General features: G+C 51.0%; 4 protein-coding genes across 4 annotated transcripts; 2 read left to right on the forward strand and 2 right to left on the reverse strand.

The window, feature by feature from the left end:
- Positions 1–895: 895 nt before the first annotated feature.
- BCR38DRAFT_394459 (condensin subunit Cnd3) lies at positions 896–4,587 on the reverse strand. Its single transcript, XM_040857614.1, has 2 exons — positions 1,497–4,587; positions 896–1,447 (listed from the first exon to the last, which is right to left on the reverse strand). The coding sequence occupies exons 1-2, from the start codon at positions 4,195–4,197 to the stop codon at positions 984–986; spliced, it is 3,165 nt and encodes a 1,054-aa protein (XP_040715150.1). The 5' UTR covers positions 4,198–4,587; the 3' UTR covers positions 896–983.
- Positions 4,588–4,690: 103 nt separating this feature from the next.
- On the forward strand, positions 4,691–7,047 carry BCR38DRAFT_229337 (uncharacterized protein). The gene has a single exon (XM_040854305.1). It carries the CDS (start codon positions 4,763–4,765, stop codon positions 6,989–6,991), a length of 2,229 nt encoding a protein of 742 aa, XP_040715151.1. The 5' UTR covers positions 4,691–4,762; the 3' UTR covers positions 6,992–7,047.
- A 56-nt stretch (positions 7,048–7,103) lies between these two features.
- On the reverse strand, positions 7,104–8,525 carry BCR38DRAFT_486228 (uncharacterized protein; the record flags this gene model as incomplete). The annotated part of the gene is made up of 1 exon (XM_040864002.1): positions 7,104–8,525. One exon carries the CDS (start codon positions 8,523–8,525, stop codon positions 7,104–7,106), a length of 1,422 nt encoding a protein of 473 aa, XP_040715152.1.
- A 297-nt stretch (positions 8,526–8,822) lies between these two features.
- Positions 8,823–11,795, forward strand: BCR38DRAFT_229349 (GPI ethanolamine phosphate transferase). The gene is made up of 2 exons (XM_040854306.1): positions 8,823–11,129; positions 11,184–11,795. The coding sequence occupies exons 1-2, from the start codon at positions 9,119–9,121 to the stop codon at positions 11,750–11,752; spliced, it is 2,580 nt and encodes an 859-aa protein (XP_040715153.1). The 5' UTR covers positions 8,823–9,118; the 3' UTR covers positions 11,753–11,795.
- Positions 11,796–18,486: the final 6,691 nt, after the last annotated feature.

The raw sequence follows: 18,486 nt of genomic DNA on the forward strand, positions 1-18,486 counted from the left end.
GTATTATGTCTCTTCCACTCTTACAATATCGGTCTTGCGATCATGTCCCATAACTATGGCAACGAGGGGCCGACCTTGCTACGCGGTCCGAATCCCTCTCCCAGGCCCGCAATCAGTGTGAGGAAAAGAGTGATATTCAGTAATGAGAGGTCGTGGACTACACTGAAGCCCAGGAAGATGACAAGACGCATTTACACGGTCAGGGCATGTCAAGCCACTTCGATTTCAAGCTTGTTTGGGGAAAATGGAGGCTTACAGTGTTTAGCTGTCAGGACACATACTCAAGGCAACATCCAAAGATAGGAGTAGAAGGCGGGATCCGAGTCGCGGAAGGAGTCAGAAGGACGGTAGATGCACACAACAGCAACAACGACAAGATTCTTTCCCAGGCGGGCAGTTTGGAGTATTATTCATCCCATGGTGTAGGCAGTTGAATGAACCGTCCATTTGTGCCCATCATGTCATGTCGACTTACAACATCTCTGACAAAGCCGTTTCCTCCAAAGAATGACGCACAGTCCACGCGCAATTGTGGCGCTTTCTGGTGAGGCGGCATGGACAGGAGACTGTGATGCCTGTTGGGCTTTGGGATAGGCACTGGGAGACGAGTTCAGCCACGAGCCAGGGGTTTGTGAGGGAGGTGGGGGATGGTGTTGGGAATGAGCGGATGAAACTGGTTTTGCGGGCGGCGCGGGACGCGAGTATTGCGGCGGTGGATGTATTTGGCGGTGCAAGGGTCAGGGCTGTGGACGTTCGGGTTGCGGTGCGAGGGGAGATGAATAACTGAGTCAACTCAAATGAGGTCCGTACCCGGCACGCCATTGATAACCTATGAAAGCGAAAAAGGGGATTTTACCGATCGGAGAGCGCGCTCGACCAGGTACAAGAATAAGTTGTGGAACAGGGCTGGGAATCATTCACTAAGTTCGAGTAACAACTACACAAAAATATATCGGATATCATCGCAACATAATCACGTCATCTCAATCTTCCCCATCCGTAAGTAGTTCCTCCACGAGCGAGTCGTCATCCTGACGAGCCGTCCGTATCGTAGAGTGACTCGGGCCATCAAGATCAACGTCAGAATCTTCAGGTTCCTCCTTGATGGGTGACGGGGCCAGTACTGTCTTTTCGTCCCCTTTGCTGTCATCCATCAAAGCGGTCTTTTCATCCTCTGTCACAGAGGTATCTCCCGCGACCGAGACGCTCACGCTCCGACTCCCGCTCCTTCGCATCATTGTCTTGTCCTGCTCACTCAGTTGGTTGACGATCTTGCCAAGGTTCACGTGGATCTTGTAAAGAGCGTTTCTGCTAGTTGCGTCGGTGGCAATGTTTTCTTCCACGGCTGAAGAAACCTCTTCGTACAAGACGCGGATCTTGTCCTCTGAAGACGCAGGCGAAATATACAACTTCCCCAGCAGCGGCCCAACCGTCTTCTTTTCTTCTTCTGTATCTCTGTTAGTAAACCTTTGCAAGCGAAGCTTAATTCCACTTACTGCTAGCACTGCTGTTCAGCTTCTCCAAGATGTCAGTTGCGAAATCAAGATGGACGTCGCCATTGACGTGCTTCTTCTCGGCTTCCATAGGGAGACCTGGTTGGTAGCACTTCCGTGGATCCGTCCAGTCCACCAAGCAGGCGCCAATAGTGCTCAAACTGGCCATCTCCTCGTTAATGTCAGCGTCGTCATCCTCTAGGCCTTCGCGCACATTGTATAGGGCGTGGAGAGCATCGAGAGCCACGGACTGCAACAAGCCCTGGTTCTCGGCCCTGGAAAAGCAGAAGACTGGCAGGAAGTAGTTTAGAGCTTGCCTCACGCTCTGATTGCCGTTGGTAGCTGGGTCGAAATATGCGACGACAAGCGTCTTGAGTAGCTCTGTCGACGTTTCGTGGTCCGTAACAACTCTGCCCAGGAGAAGTTTTGAAACGGCAACGGTGGCGGCGCCCTGTACCTCGGGGTTTTTTGAGCCAGAGCGCAAGGCCCGGATGTAGACTTTGAGAAGTGCAGGATTGGCTGATAGAAGCTGGGCACCGTGCACGTTCAGAATGTCGGTGAGGATTTGCAAGGCTGTGATCTGAAGAGCCGCATGACCCTTGCTGAAGAAATGCATGAAGAGTGTTAAATTCTCCTCTGCAAGTGGCTTATCGAGAAGCGCACATAACCCGAGGCACACAAGGCCTCGCTCGCGGACGGGGGCTTCGTGGCTGCGGACGGCTGGCACGACCAGGTTGTTGAGCATGGAGATGAGGTGATCATTCTCCTGCAGGGTGCCCTCAACGTTGGCGAGCATACACTGGACTATGTGCAGGCACTTCATGTTGATCATGATCTCCTTAATGGCCTTGGCTCGGGCATCCTCCTCATTCAACTCGCCATTCTTGCCACGCTTAGTAGGTGTGCCATCACTGCTTACATCAGAGCGGGCGGAGTGGAAACTGTCGTCGTCGTTATCGGCGCCAGGATCGTCAACTATGGTATCATGGACGTCGGCAACTGCCTCCAGAACAACACTGCAGAACTCCTTCTCCCCAGCAGTATCAGGGGGGCATAGGTCGCGGAGCACGTTGACAGTGAGTTTCGTGACCTCGTCGGGAAGTTCCGGAATGGACAGAGTCTGCCTCAGCAGCGCATACATCTTTCTGCGCCCAACCTCGTCTGAGTAGTCCAGCGTCAAGATGATGTGTAGCAGCTGCTCTACAATAAACTCCTGCTCAACCGTATCTTCCTCGTCGTCATCTTCCTCAGAAGGCTCTTGAGTGTTGACTCGGCGTATCGCCTCGGTGAGAACATTGAGATAACGTTCCAGGTAGAAGGCCAATTTGGTGACCTCTGGTAGCTTTTCTTCAACCAATGATTCGTATCTGCCATTTCCTTCCATTCGGCAGAAATCATTGAAGCTTCTCGCAATAAAGACCGACTCGGCACTAAGTGTCTCCCAGAAATTGTCATCAAACGAGACGGCATCTCTGTAATCTGGGCGGCCCTCCCAAAAGCCCTTCATGGCCTCAAGAGCTACTCCATTCTCAACACCGGAGTTCACTATGTCGATGCGCTCGAGAAGTTCAAGGAGACCATCCAGACTAGGGGTCGCTGCTTCAGCAGGCTTGCCATCCTCGGCCTGCGCAGAAACACCCGCACAGTCCTCGATCCACCGCTCCCGGAACAAACGGCCGGCGGCCTTGCGTACATTCTCATCTCGGTCCCTCAAGCCCCAGCGAAGGAGTTTCTCGCGCATGGAAAGGGAGAGATGGCGAAAGTCGCCGAGTGCAGGAAGCAGTCTTGAGTAGACAGCGCGACGAGTCTGAGCATCTTGGTCACGGGCACGTTCCAAGAGGTAAGGTAGTGTATTTGGGAGAATCGGCAAGTTCACCAGAAGCGAGCGTCTCACTTCGGCGCTAGGGTCGTTCTGCAGAACTTCCAAGAGCTTCTCCAACAGGCCCGTCTCAGCATCATCGTCACTATCCTCCGAGTTAGCCATTCCCTCAACCTGGTTGCCAGCCAGTCTTCCAAGTCCGAGGACGGCTTGAGCCCGGACCATGGCCTCCTTGTCACGGATACGCTTCAGCAGACCATGTCGCAACTTTTGGAAAAGATCATCGTCGATGGCGTCGAGCGAGTTGATGACGTGGGAGATAAGTTGGGTTGCCCTATATCGAACGAACTTGTCCTTGGCAGTGAGCAATGCGACAATAGCCTCCATTACTTGTGTAGTAAGCCGCGTACTGGGGGTCTCGGGCATGGTACTAGCATCGACGTCGTTCTCCCCCAGCACATCATTGTCCTTGTCGCTGGCGTGGCGTAAGAACAAACCGACGAATCGAATCGTCTTCTCCCCGATGCCTTCGCTTTTCTTGACCGGCATGGCGCGTATCACGCAGCGGGTGAACTCGTTATTGAAATCGGCCTCGTCAAAGTCGTTGGAGTCGCCATTTTTGCTTGGACGAATCGGTTCATAGCAGCAGGCTTCGTGGATCTTGCGCAGGTTTACAACCAACTTCCGGTGCGTCGCCGTCGTTCGCTGGGCATCTTTGAAGATGCCGCATATCTGAGTTCGCAGCGCATTGTCAGGCGCCTCCTCGGGGATTTTGAGGGAGATGCGGGAAGTGGCAGATGCGCGCGAGTTCGGGGTCGCAGCCGTTGGCTTGTGCGAAACGGCCGTTGAGTTTCGTGTCGACCTTGTAGACGCTCTGGGCGGCATTCTGGGCGATCGTGTGGATAACCAAGGGACGTCGTACAGTTGTAACTTCCCACGCTATTCAGCGCTGCTAGCAACAAACCTTGTGTGTATGTAGCGGTTGGCGCGCGGTCGTCAAGACTTGTTGACTAATGCGCCTCGGGTGTATAATGGCAACAAAATATATGAACGAGCCCGTAGGGATACTTCGCTTCGTAGTCGTATTATATCGTGTATTCGTTCGAGTATCGTTATGGTATTCCTATTTCGAATTCTTTAGTCGCAGAAGAAGTTGTCGCACTTTGACGCGCCTCGCGTTTTGCACTGTTTGTTGCAGTCCTGGTAAGTCAATAATGGAAGACCGATGAGGGGCTCAATGGATCCTATGGCAACTGCGGTCCGGAAAGGCGGGACAATAGGTAAAATTCCCCACCAGCCACACCCAAAGTCTTATCGACTTGCACATTTGCTGTGGCTTGTTATCATGACTGCCCTCCATCTTTTTTTTCTGCCATCGCAATTGGGAGGCAGAGCTTAACCAGCTATCGCAATACCCATACAATACCATACCACATACCAATTTATCATAATGGCTGGTAAACGTAGGCGTGATCAGGCCGTCGATGCCGAGGTCTCTGCCCCTCCCGACTCCTCTACACAAGCCAAAAACACGACCAAGGCAGAAAAGCCAGAACAAGCCGTCAAGGAGCCAGCCTCCAAGAGAGCTAGAGTCGAGGCCAGCAGGTCTCTTTTTGTTCGATCGCTACCTCAGAATGCCACTGCCGAGTCTTTGACTGATTTCTTCTCCCAACACTATCCTGTGAAGCATGCCACCGTGGTTCTTGACCCTGCTACGAAAACCTCGAGAGGTTATGGTTTCGTCACCTTCACTGACCCCGACGATGCCATCGACGCCACAAAAAAGCTGCAACACCACAAGCTCGATGGTCGAACCATTAGCTTGGAGGTTGCTGAACCGAGACAACGCAAACCTACAGCAACATCGGCGGCAGCCGCAACGAAGAAGGTGGACAGGCAAGCAGCCCTAGCGGAGGCGAAAAAAGCACCCAAACTGATTATTCGTAATTTGCCTTGGAGTATCAAAACGAAAGATCAATTGGGAGCCCTGTTCCACAGCTATGGCAAGGTAAAGTACGCCGATTTGCCCCAATCAAAGGGCAAGTTGTCAGGCTTTGGCTTTGTCACCATCCGCGGCCGCAAGAATGCAGAGAAGGCTTTGGCAGAGTTGAATGGCAAGATCATCGACGACAGAACCCTGGCAGTCGATTGGGCAGTGGAGAAGAAGGATTGGGAGAAACAGCAAGGCGCACAGGCTGAAGACAAAAAGGTCGAGGCCAAGTCGAAGTCGAAGTCAAAGTCAAAGTCAGCAGATGCTGCCGCTGACACCAACGTGGAAGACGACGACGAGGATAAAAACAAGGCCGAAGATGAAGAAGAAGACGAAGATCTTCGCAACTTCATGAAGAACCATATGGAAAACCTAGAGGATGAGGATAGTGATGCTGAGAAGGAAGACGAGGACGAAGACGAAGATGACGAAGACAACGGCTCAACTTCCAATGATAAGGAGACTAAGCCACCGCCAAAGAGGCTTATGACCAGCAATGACACTACCATTTTCATTCGCAACTTGCCATTCTCAACAACAGATGCCGGACTCAAGTCTCATTTTGAGCAATTCGGCAGTATCCGCTACGCTCGTGTGGTGATAGACCGCGCCACAGACCGACCAGCTGGAACTGGCTTCGTCTGCTTTTTCAATGAAGAGGAATTTAAGGCTTGCCTGAAGGGAGCTCCCCGCCCGCGCGTCTCCGACACTGCTGGCAAGCGATCCATTTTACAAGATGAGATGGCCGATGCGCAAGGTCTTTACACGCTCGAGGGCCGCGTACTCCAAGTGTCACAAGCTGTGAACAAGGATGAGGCAAGCCGTCTCACCGCCACTGGGGTTGCTTCCCGAGATGATAAGGCCAAGGACAAGAGGCGTCTATACCTCCTTGCCGAGGGTAGCATTTCAAGGGACTCTCCATTGCACGCGCTTCTATCCACTGCCGAGGTGCAGATGAGAGATGACAGCGCCGCCCAGAGAAAGAAGCTCATTCAAAGCAACCCTAGTTTACATCTCAGTCTTACGCGACTCGCTATTCGCAATCTTCCCCGGAACATCACATCTAAAGACCTCAAAGCTCTGGCTCGCGAGGCAATTGTTGGATTTGCCAAAGATGTCAAGGAAGGCAAACGAGAGCCGCTTTCCAGAGAGGAGATTATTCGCGGTGGTATTGAGGAGAAAGAGGCTGAACGCAAGCGAAAGGAAAAGGGGAAGGGTGTAGTCAAGCAAACCAAGATCGTATTTGAGAACACAGAGGGCACCAAGGTTGGAGAAGGGGATGGTGCTGGTAAGAGTCGTGGCTACGGATTCGTCGAGTATTACACGCATCGAGCAGCGCTTATGGGCCTGAGATGGCTGAACGGCCATGCTCTTAAGAATCACCTTGGAAAGACGCAGAGACTCATTGTTGAATTTGCCATTGAGAATGCGCAAGTTGTGGCCAGACGCAAGGATATTGAATTCAAGTCCAACCAGGGGCCCCGACAGCCCGCGAACGAACCCAAGCCGACCTCTTTCAGTGCTGCAGCTCGCCCCAACAAGAAAGGCGCTGCAGCCGGCGGGGATGCTGGCAAGAGCGGAAAATCTGCGAGCGCAAAGCAGACGGAAGAAAAGGCACTGGAGCAGACAATCATTGGCAGGAAACGGCTCATGAGGAAAAAGAAGGCTGGTACACGCGGCGGGAAGTAAAGGGGCGAACTTCTGAAGCATCCGATAGCACTTACGAAGGACAAATTGTAGTCAATGTGAGCTGAGATAATGCATGAAGCCATACCCAAATAATTCATTACCATTGAGCATTTCATATCCAGAACCAGCCATTCTTTTCTTTCTTTGTGGTTTCCGCAGTATTTGTTTCGACCTCCTGTTCTGAAGTATGCCGCGTCTGCTGGTCACCTCTGCCAGTATACGACTTGGTCGCGGAGGCAGCATCTGATTCCTTCGTCGAGAACTGACGGTTAATGACTGTCCTCTCCACTACACTGCCCTTGGCATTATATTGGACCGTTGTCTCCATGACCTGCGTCATCCCATCGAATACCCGACGTTCAACACGCTGCACAGTCTTGCCTTCTGGAGAGATCCAAGTTTCTGTCGACAACGTTTTACTTGCCGTGGAGTTTGTGCTATTCCCGTTAGGAAAGGAGCTATGACTCGGTGTACTCCACATGGGTATCACTGATCTAGAATCGGACCTGGCTTGGGCTTTACGGTGCAAGTGAAACTCGTCTGGAGCTTCTGACGCCATAAATGCTGATCCCGGATCTCGCCTCGCAAAATCGGAGTTATGAGCCAGGTATAAGTCCTCAGAAGTCTCGGGTTCACGAGGAGACGCGTCAACACCCCAATCGGCGGTCTTGAGTGCTTTAATCCAGGGATTGTATAGCTCAGCCAACGGCTCATTAACCAAGTTGAACGGGTCGAACGCTGCCCACCAAGGATTCACCTGCAAGAAAAGGTGAGGGAAGACCGTAAGCTGGATTAAGGACAGGGCCCCCAAACGTGGCAGGACTCTTTCCTCTTTACACATCGAAGCCTGCCCGATCAGAGCCTCGCGGTCGCCACCTCGTTTCAAAATGCGTTCCGCCTCATCGCGGAATGACCGCACCGGGAAGTAGGCTCCCCATAGCTGGCGGCGTTCCAGCCGGTTGACCCATTTGTTTAGACATAATGGCAACGGAGGAACATCGCAGTGACTGGATGATGCGACTGTTTGGTTCTGGGGTTCCTTTTCAGCCAATTTATACCCCATCGTTTCCAAGTCGCCTAAGGATTCCCCGGAGCTCACGGCCGCGAGATCCTCAAATGCATCTCTAAAGGTGAAGCCATGGGCGGGGTTGCGGCAAGCGTCGCGGGGTTTGGGCTGCGGTAGGTGCGTGAGGTTGAAGGGCGAATAGGAAGAGAAGGTAGCCCAGGAGAGGATGGTTCGATGTCGAAGCTCTTGGGTTATGGAGTCTATTGATGAATAGCTCCGTGGTTGTGAAGGGGGGTCATGTTGTTGAGTTGTTCCAGTAGTTGATCTGTTCCCTATGATATCGGGGTTTCTTGAGAGAGCAGGGGTCTGTGCAGTCGTATTCTCGTCTCGAGCGGTATCATTGCGTGCATCGCCAGTTGACTCGACTGGCCCGGCTGACGAAAGGCTCCGGAACTTCTGCGCTACCGTGTCGTCAACAATGTTCTTGAAGCGAATGAAAGGGTTGTCGGATCCCGAATCAGTCGGCATCTTGAAGCTCGTACTCGGAAATCAGGGCAGCAATGTTATTGTGGACAAGCTTCGTTCAAGTGACGGGTGGCGTGGCCAGATACGCTAATATGAGATGTTACACAACAAATAAGGGTTTCTAAAGAGCAGGTTGTGAAGCTTTGTCAGATGACCTTTTCGCGTAGCTTGATTCTTGACATTGCTAGAGTAAAGATGATAAAAATTGTCATGATCATACATCGTAACGGTCGTTGAAGCGGGGCACATTCTGAGGCAGCTGAGAAGTAGAAGCTGGGGTAGGCCATGACGCTGTGGGGCCGACCCTGGCACCCCTGTTTTCTAGTGGCCTGCCAGGGGTCGAAACATTTCCATAGGGAATTTCTACCGAACACCTTGATGACAGCCAGCTTTAGATAATCTTTACAGCATCCACCACAAGCCAGAAACCGACAACTACCTCTCATTCAGTGCTGTCGCTGACTAGGGAACATGATTGGAATGTACCCGGCCCTTTTCTAAGCAGACATGGAGACGACGAACAAGACACCTATCATCCCGTATTCACGATACTCGACGCGGCTTTCCTCGACTTCCTAGGCTGCGCTACGCCAAAGATGCAACGTCGTCAATACTCCCTCTCCCTCTCCCTGTCGACCGGTCTGCTCATTGTAGCGAACTCACTAATACCCGTCGCGATCCTTCTTTTTGCCACCGGTTTTTTCCCGTACAAACCGTTTCTGCCAGGACTCGCCCAATATGAAGCCTTGGGCTACGGGGCGCCTCCACCGGCGCCATTTGATCGCCTCGTCTTTATGGTTGTGGACGCCCTGAGAAGCGACTTTGTTTACGCCAATGGCTCTGGTTTTGGATTCACGCAGAGTCTGATCGCAGATGGGGCCGCAATGCCGTTCACGGCGCATGCGACGTCCCCGACGATCACTATGCCGCGCATCAAGGCCATCACAACCGGCTCTATACCGTCCTTCCTGGATGTCATTTTGAACTTCGATGAGGCTGATACGAGCTCGAGTCTCGCGTCACAAGATACATGGCTTGCACAGATGAAGGCGAAGGAGGCGGGAAAGCTGGTCATGTATGGCGACGACACGTGGTTGAAGCTCTTCCCCGACACATTTGATCGCGCTGACGGTACCTCGAGCTTCTTCGTCTCGGATTTCACCGAGGTCGACAGGAACGTGACGAGGCATATCGCTGACGAGTTGCGCCAAGACGATTGGAGTACCATGGTGCTGCACTACCTGGGCCTGGACCACATCGGACACAAGGCTGGGCCACGAAGTCCCAATATGATACCGAAACAGCGCGAGATGGATGGTATTGTCCAGCAGATATACAAAGCAATCGAGATTGAGTCCCATCTACAGTCGACCCTCTTGGTTCTTCTCGGAGACCATGGCATGAATGATGCGGGTAACCACGGAGCTTCATCTCCAGGCGAGACCTCGCCCGCTCTGGTGTTCATGTCACCGAAACTTAAAACTATCTCGAAGCCAGCTACAGTGCCAGCCCCGTACGTAGATGAGTTTCAGTATTACTCTTTTGTGGAGCAGTCTGATCTAGCCCCCACGCTGGGCGCCTTGCTTGGGTTTCCGGTGCCAAAAAACAACCTTGGGGCCTTCATTATGGACTTTTTGCCATTCTGGCCTGAAAAGCGTGACCAGGTCAATATCCTCATGCACAATACAAGGCAGATTCTTGAAATTGTCGCAGCAGCCTCTGGCAATTCGTTGTTGGCCAATACTTACAGCGGTATCAAGGACTGCCACCAAGTGTCAAACGCGGCAGAAGAGCTGGCTTGCAGGTGGCATTCTATCAATGGTCAGGCTGGAAACGACCCCGATGGCACATGGAGTGTCCAAGTAACCCAATGGCTACAAGAGGCGCAAAGTCTCATGAGCAGCATGGCGAGCAACTACGACATGAATAGGCTACTGTCCGGCGCTGTGACTGCTGCGTTGGCTCTTCTCCTATCGCTCGTTGCGACTCTCGTCTCTGCACAGACTGCCACACGTACCGCATTACCTCTGGCGGGCATCACCCTGCTATATGGTATAATGATGTTTGCGAGCAGTTACGTTGAAGAAGAACATCATTTCTGGTATTGGTCTACGTCAGCCTGGGTCGTCTATCTAGCGTTCAAGGGGATGAGTAAGACCAGTGCCAGAACCATCGGCGGAGTTCTGCTCGTTCTCACGGTCGTGCGACTCATCAGGGGCTGGAACCAGACGGGACAAAAGTTCGCCGGTGAGCCTGACATTGTCAAGTTGTTCTTGGCATCGAATCCACAACTTCTCTGGTGCCTCATCATTGGGACTTACTGGATGGTTGCTGTTCAACTATTGCGTGGGTTTGGGTACTTGCCGAGTGCGGTGTCCTTCCCGCTCTCCATTGGGCTCGTAGCCTCTGCAGTGTCTTTCAAGCTTGCTTTCACGAATGAAGACGCACCGGAACTGGTCATTGGCTTCGCCAGATCGGTTCTAGACATTCTCGACGGCCCTTCGCTGGTCACTCGAGCACGGGCAGTGTTCTTCGGCTTAGTACTTGCTGCTGTCTGTCCAGTTTACGTACTGGCAACCCATCGAAGTAGGAATTTGAGGCTGAAAGGTGAGTTACCATAGGATTTATGGAGATGCAACTAAACTGCTAACTCATGAATAGCTATACGAACGTTGCATCACCTATGTACGCTCCTCGCTCTCACTCAGTCCCGAGCGACCAATATCCCACTGTTTCTTCTTCTCCAGGTGCTGCACATGTTTCTTGAGCACTTAAATTTGGACACCGTTGAGATAACAACATCATCCCTACTCCTACAGCTGGCTTCCTTCTTCGCCATGGGGGGCTCAAATGCAATATCGTCGATAGACTTGTCGAGTGCTTACAACGGAGTCAGCGACTACAACGTCGTTGCAGTCGGGGTTCTGACATTCATCAGTAATTGGGCGGGACCAGTGTGGTGGACATCGGCAACTAGCTTGCTTCTGCTGCAGAACCAGGCCCGCAATGGTGGCAACGTTTACAAACAGCACGTTGGTTTGCTGACGGTGTTTACCACCGCGAGTCTGGCTTTCGTCATGGCCGCTTGCACGGCTCTACGGACGCATCTATTCATATGGACTGTGTTTTCACCGAAATATCTTTACAGCATGGCTTGGAGTCTGGGGCAACATATTGCCATCAATATTGGATTTGGAGGACTATTGTACGGGCTGGGGCGGGGAAGGTAGCTGAGTAAGGTATTACTGCGGCACATATATACGTATAAATCATATCTTACGATTGATATCTTTTAACACTGGTTCGATGTCCATTACCAACTGGAATGTTGGCAAATTGGCCACCAACGAAAAAGGGAGGTCCCTATAGGAATCGGCCGCCTACTGGCTCGTTCCGGTTTAGCGCATGCCTTGGTGAGCCCATCAACGTGCCAAGACTGCCAGCAAAGAACTTTGGAAGCTTGAACTGAGTCCTTGGGGCCTTGCAATGCGGCTGATCCCTGCACGACCCTTCAAAATGCATCCATCTCCTGGGTCGACCAGACGCGTGAATTACCCCCAACCTAACCTAGATTAATCATGCACACCTAGGTACCATAACTAGACCTGAGTCACGCTGCTTTAAGCCCGACTCCAACAGGGGTCTGGTCTGAGCTCGGCTTAAGTATACGCCCCAAATAAGCGCTCCATAAAATAATGCACAAAGGACGTTAACGTAATAAACTAGCTTTACGGTAAATATTGAAATACGGTTTGTTGACGGCTTGAGGCCTTCTAAATATATTATTATTAAATACGCCGTAGGCTCGAAGCCCCCGGTACCTCTACTAGTACTCCCGTATGTCAAACCGTGCCCTAATGGCTGGACTAAATACATACGCTGCGCCGTCGGTTCGCCCTATTGGCGACTGCGTTGCGTTCACTACCATACTACGTTGGTTCTCAACCTACCAACAAAGTCCCCCCTGAGAAGATCGATGCTATCTGGGCCTTGAAGCTGTCCGACCCGTCCCTAGCAGCCACCTTACAATAGTCCCACTAACTACTGGTTCTCCTGTTGCCGTTGCGAGGTCTCTGCGAGAGTATAGTGGCCGTGGTGCGATAGCGGCCCGTAATCATTCCCTCGGTCCTTCCAACAGCCCGCAAAAGAGGATTACGTGCTCTGCCGTCTCAGGGGCGTCGCCACAGCGGCATAGCGGCGAGTACACGCCAAAAGCCCCTGTCTTGAATAAGAAGGCTGCTAGTCCTATTTTTCCGTCCTGATCTGGCACAGCGTAGACGCCTCCAGTCGGTTCAGGCCGAAATACTTGCCCCCTTTCGGTATCTGCATCGAAGGGCCCTCCGGTTCCTCAGCGATAGCGCTGGCGATCGTGATGCTCTGCTCCGGTGAGCCATCTCTTCCTCCAGTGGCCGAGGAGGGCAGCCGGGACCTCCTTTTCCTGACTCATCCACTCGGAGCCCCGGGCCTCCTTCTCCATAGTGTACCCTGCCGGTCGGAGTAGTTGCGACGCCTGCTTCCTCTTCGCCGGCCTATCCTGCCGGAGTATATGTGACGCTTTAGCGCTCGCGCTGTGAAGCAGATTTCTCTTCCCGCTAAGCCGTAGCCGTTCTTCAAACTTAGCAGCCCGGGCACTAAGATAGAGGTCTAGTGGCGGGGTTGCTGCTTCTGCTTCCAGGTGGCGAACCGGCGTCGCTTTGTGAGCGCCACAGACTACCCGGAGGCACTCGTTCTGTATCCCCATCAGGCTCTTAGCTGGCCCTGCCGGTTCCTCACTTATAGTATGCCACGCAGTCGCCCCGAAGGCGATCGCGCTACGGATAACCACCGTATATAACAGCCTCGCCCGTATAAGATCGCAGCCCCACGACATATTGACTAGCTTTGTCAGGGCTAGCTTTTGAGTTGCCATTTTTGTTTTAACACGCTCAACATGGGCGTGCCACGTCAGTTTGCGGTCGAACCAGACTCCTAGGAACCTCGCTGAGACTACCGGCGACACTGTGGCGTCCCCAAGGCGAATACTTTGCGGCAAGGGCTCTCGGGCCCTAGTAAAGTGCATTAGCTCACTCTTGTCAGGGGCGAACTCCATCCCGTGCCTCACTGCCCACCGCTGACACGTAGCCCATGCGCCCTCCAACCGGCGGCAGGTCGTGTCTGGATCGGTGCCGACGCTTAGCAGGTTCGTGTCGTCCGCAAACCCGACTACTAAAAGTAGTGGGTGCTGCTCCGCTAGCTCCTCGTACAGCGTTGAAATGTATAATATAAACAGTATCGGGGATAGCGGTGACCCCTGGGGGACGCCAGCTCGTAGGGGGATTGGCTCTGACTCCTTGCCATCGAACCGGAGGCGTACCGTCCTATCCTCCACGAAGCTGCGTACCCACTCCTGAACCCACTCCGGGTAGCCTTTCCGGGCTAATATGGAAATCAGCCGTCTGTAATTGACCGTATCGAATGCCCCCTTGATGTCTAGCTGTAGCAGCGAGGCGATGCCCCCGAAATACTATATAAATACCGCAGTAGTGTTGGCTTCCAACTTTAGCCTTTTTTTTGTAGATATTTTTCTAAACATCATGTAAAATGATTTAAGCTTAAAGGTAATTAGAACTTATTTAAGAGTTTACGTGAAACACTGCGTCGGGTAAGATACATTGATAAGAAACCTGCTTCAGATTGAAAAAGGAGGAACTACTGCTATGAAACTATAAAACTCATCTATGGTGACGACGGGCAGTGAAACCACCCGCAGGTTCAAGGTGTGATGATGATGGCAACGGACAACAAGATCCTCAACAAGACCTTACTATCCGGGAGGTGGAAAGAAATATAACAAGATCAAGAGCTCTTTGCCCTGATCGGAATAACAAGTACCTCAACAGGCGAAAGATGGGAACAATGGCCTCAACAGGCACAAGCAGATCTATAGGGAAACAAAAAGTACCTCAACAGGTACGTCAGACATTGAATGCCTGTCAAAGTAAAGAGAAATTGGTTCAGATTACTGTGGAAAAGGCCGCTTGATTTTCTATCTTTTTCTCAAGAGAGTGACTACGTACATAAGGTCTTAAATACCCTTCAAGAACGCGCTTACATAATTCGTCTGAAACCGGAAAAAACGAAAACGAGTACCCAAAAACCCTAACCCCACGTCAATGGATGACATTTAATCGGCAAGCATCTGCTCCTCAACGCTAGCAAAGTTCAAGTCCTGATCCCTTTCGAATAATACTATTCTTTCTTGAACGCCCGGCAGAATCTGAGCATCCATACAAGTCGTATAAACCTCTATACGGCCTTAAGGGACCGTGCTAGTGTAGCGGGGTAAGGCCGGACGCCAGGGAAAATAGGTGACGGAATGGGGAGGATCTTTTGCTTTGATGAAGGAGGCTTGTGGCTGCAACTTTCTTTTCGAGGACGGACCCTTTTTAATGACTTCTTCATCTTTTCTATTCGACAAGCAATAGTTAGCCATCATCGCACTCTTTTCAATGCATGCAATTCAGAAGCTTCAGTTCATGATTCACTTACACGTTCAGGGGATAGCTTCTAAGAATCCATCTATCCTTTCCATTTTAGCCTTGACAACTATGAGACATTGTGTCTTGCTCTGATCAGAGCAATCCAGTACTAGAGACAGCTTCAATTCGACTCCTAGGAGCCAGACGTCCTATTCTGAGAATTATCCCGACACGAGAGTCTCAGAGGCACATCCGACCAACTTGCGCACAAGACTTATAAGAGCTTCGCTCTTACGGCCAGCACCATGGTCTTCGTCTGATCAGACCAACAGATGTGATCTATTGGTACTGGAGCCGTCTGTTCAGTGTGTTAGGTGATAGGCACATCCTACCGACCGCCTGACCCCGTTTCACTAGTAGGAATAGTTAGCTACTCCCAAACCTAGTCAAGCGTATAGTTATCACGGATATTTATAGGAAGTCACAAATTATTCTAGTACCACAGGTCGGCCCCTTGAGGATTCATAGGGACCTTACTATAGATCTTCTAGCGAGCTAAAGAGATCGACCCGTTATTAATCTAATAGTATTAGCTATTATCGAAAGACCGGATAGCTAATAGAACCCCCCTTTGATCCTCTCCGGTTCTAGACGCGTTCCAGACGTGATAGATAGAAAGAAGACGATCATCCTTAGAAGGTAACGTATTTCACACCCATTCCGACACCCCTGTAAACCCCAACAATAACCACACCGCTATTTACATTATCCTTTTATTTCTCAACCACTTTTGCTTCAATTGACTCTATTCCAAGTATTCGATCTGATCTGCTATCAATGCCTTCATATACGGAAGAAGACCTCGCTGCCGCCGTTCTAGACGTCGCAAATGGTAAATCTGTGCGACGCGCTGGCCTGGATTGAGGTATACCAAGGACTACACTTATCGACAGACTTCAAGGCGCTGAATCAAGTCGCGAGGCCTCTGCTAGCCAGAAGAGGCTATCTCCAGTGCAAGAAAAACACTTAGCAGACTGGGTTTTGGTCCAGGAAGCCCTTGGACTAGCCCCAACGCACGCGCAAATCAAGGAGCTCGCGCAGCGCGTCCTAGCCCTCAAAGGTGACCACCAACCACTCGGCAAGAATTGGCTGGAAGCCTTTCTAAAGCGTCACCCAGCACTAAAGACTAAAAAGCAACGCCGTATCGACTCTCAGCGTATCAATGGCGCGTCTACCGAGGTAATCCAAGCCTGGTTTGCTTCAAAATTACGTATTCCTGCAATTCAAGCGATTAAGCCGTAATGCAGGTATAATATGGATGAGCATGGCCTTATGGAGGGTCAAGGGGGCTCTGGGCTAGTTGTCGGGAGCGCTACCTTACGCGCAATACACCAGAAACAGCCTGGTTCGAGGGCGTGGACGTCAATTTTGGAATGTGTGGATGCCCTCGGCAATACCTTACCCCCCCTGGTTATTTTCAAGGGCAAGGACGTCCAAGAGCAGTGGTTCCCTGATAAAAATCTTCAGGACTTCAAGGACTGGCGCTTCAAGGCATCCCCCAAGGGCTGGACAGACGATACGATAGCTATCAAATGGCTTGAAGACGTTTTTATACCCCTTACGCTTCCTCAGGACCCTTCAGACACTCGTTTACTTATTTTGGATGGTCACAGTAGTCACACAACTGATACTTTTATGTCTCTTTGCTATCAAAACAACATATACTTATTATTTTTACCCCCACACTCATCTCATGTCCTTCAGCCCCTCGATGTTGGGGTGTTCTCAGCTATGAAACGGCATATCGCAAGGAGGTCCGGTTTTTAACCCTATTAACTGATTCAGCACCTATTGGCAAGCGGAATTTTATGCGCTGTTACGCCAGAGCACGCCAGAGGCCCCTAACGGCTCAAAATATCAAGTCTGGTTGTCGTACAAGTGGTCTATGGCCCCTAAATGTCGCTATGCCCCTTACTAGCCCTCTTCTGCTTGAAAATAGCAACCGCACACGTCACCAAGGTCCAGACATTCTTATTACAACCCAGCAAGTCCAGAAAACGCTCCAGAAGCCTTCAGAGGGCAATGTTGTATGGTCAACGCCAAAGAAGAGCGTATATATAGAGCGCCAGTTTAGGGAGTTCAATCGACTCCAACAAACTAACATGACTACACAACGCCAGCTATTTAGAAAGATGAAAAAGGGTTTGATGAGAAGGATTATCTATTAGTAAGCGCAGAATTACAAATTGAGGGCTTGAAACAGCGATTGGAGCTTATGAAGCCACGGAAAAAAGAAGGTGCAAATAAGTCCAAACGCGAAATTCGCAAGGATTGAGGACGTACGGCGGATGAGGGAAGTATCTAATGAAGCTCTTGTTGTTGATTCGGGTTCAGAAATATCTAATGTATATACTGTCGAAAGCGATTGTATAGTTGTTCAGAATTAAATTTGTGGTGGTTGTTTGAAATTGCAGTGTTATTCGTGGTGTTTTGTTTTATAGGGTGTCGGAATGGGGGTGAAATACGTTAACGGAGTGCCGTAAATGAATATAGTAGAGTCCCTAGGTTTCTATAGCGTGTTCTCAGGAAGGGTGATACGTCCGTTCTCTTAATACTGTAGGGCTATGAAGTCGTCCGGCGATGCCTGTAATAGGGGGAAGCTTGCGTTAAATTACCTAGCCGTCTGTTAAGACTCCCGGCATGTAGGGTCAGAAGGAAGGATTTCTAGGCTGGCATCCTGACTAGGAGGCGGGAGTAGGTATTGCTGCTTTAGGTTATTGAATGCTAGGTAAAGTCGGGACATAGCGCTACGGATGAACCCTATATCTCCGACTATAGTCCTACTCAGACCGAGACGCCTCACCTGTTCGACCCACGAATAGGCTATCACAAGCGGTAGAACTAAGAAAAATGATTTCGCGAGCATAGTTGAATATGCTTCTTACGATACGACTTTACCTTACGAATGTTTCTGGGATCATTTATTTTATATGTGTGTTGCATAATAGACGGATCTGGACGAAGCCAAAAGCTGCACTATTTAATTCTGTCTGTTGAGCAAGCTATATTAGTCGGGGCTGCATTCAGACCGTTTCTTCCTCCGTTTTCCCTGCATAACTATTCATAATTTCCTAGGGCTCCGGCTGCTCAGGGCATGTGGCTAATAATAGACTGAAGCGAGCCTGAGCAAAAGCGGCATTGCCGCTAGGCCCGATGTGGCCGAAAAAAAAGCTGTCATGGACATCCAGCTACCAAGACAGCGACCCATGTGCCAGCGTGTTTCCAACGCCAGGTGCGGCTGGTTGGCCAGATGCGGCTGGTTGGCCAGACTTGTTGGCTTGGGTGTCAACTTTCCTCTCCTATTATTTCAAACGTTTGATTTGCTAATTAACAGACTCGAAGAAAAACATCGTAGAAACGTCGTTCGAAAGTGGTGTGCCGTTCCTGCTTGTGTCGCTTGTTTCTCTTTTACCTGCAAGCCGTTTGATGACATCATTACCCGCATC

Source organism: Pseudomassariella vexata, assembly GCF_002105095.1.
Source record: "Pseudomassariella vexata strain CBS 129021 chromosome Unknown BCR38scaffold_8, whole genome shotgun sequence".
Taxonomy (NCBI): Eukaryota; Fungi; Ascomycota; class Sordariomycetes; order Amphisphaeriales; family Pseudomassariaceae; genus Pseudomassariella; species Pseudomassariella vexata.

What these genes read in the sequence shown, in the direction of transcription:
- BCR38DRAFT_229337 (XM_040854305.1), top strand. Translation starts at nt 4,763, where the DNA reads ATGGCTGGTAAACGTAGGCGTGATCAGGCCGTCGATGCCGAGGTCTCT.
- BCR38DRAFT_394459 (XM_040857614.1), bottom strand. Translation starts at nt 4,197, where the DNA reads ATGCCGCCCAGAGCGTCTACAAGGTCGACACGAAACTCAACGGCCGTT. An exon ending in GCTGAACAGCAGTGCTAGCA is followed by an intron (nt 1,448 to 1,496) that starts GTAAGTGGAATT and finishes ACAGAGATACAG; the next exon opens with AAGAAGAAAAGAAGACGGTT.
- BCR38DRAFT_229349 (XM_040854306.1), top strand. Translation starts at nt 9,119, where the DNA reads ATGCAACGTCGTCAATACTCCCTCTCCCTCTCCCTGTCGACCGGTCTG. An exon ending in TAGGAATTTGAGGCTGAAAG is followed by an intron (nt 11,130 to 11,183) that starts GTGAGTTACCAT and finishes ACTCATGAATAG; the next exon opens with CTATACGAACGTTGCATCAC.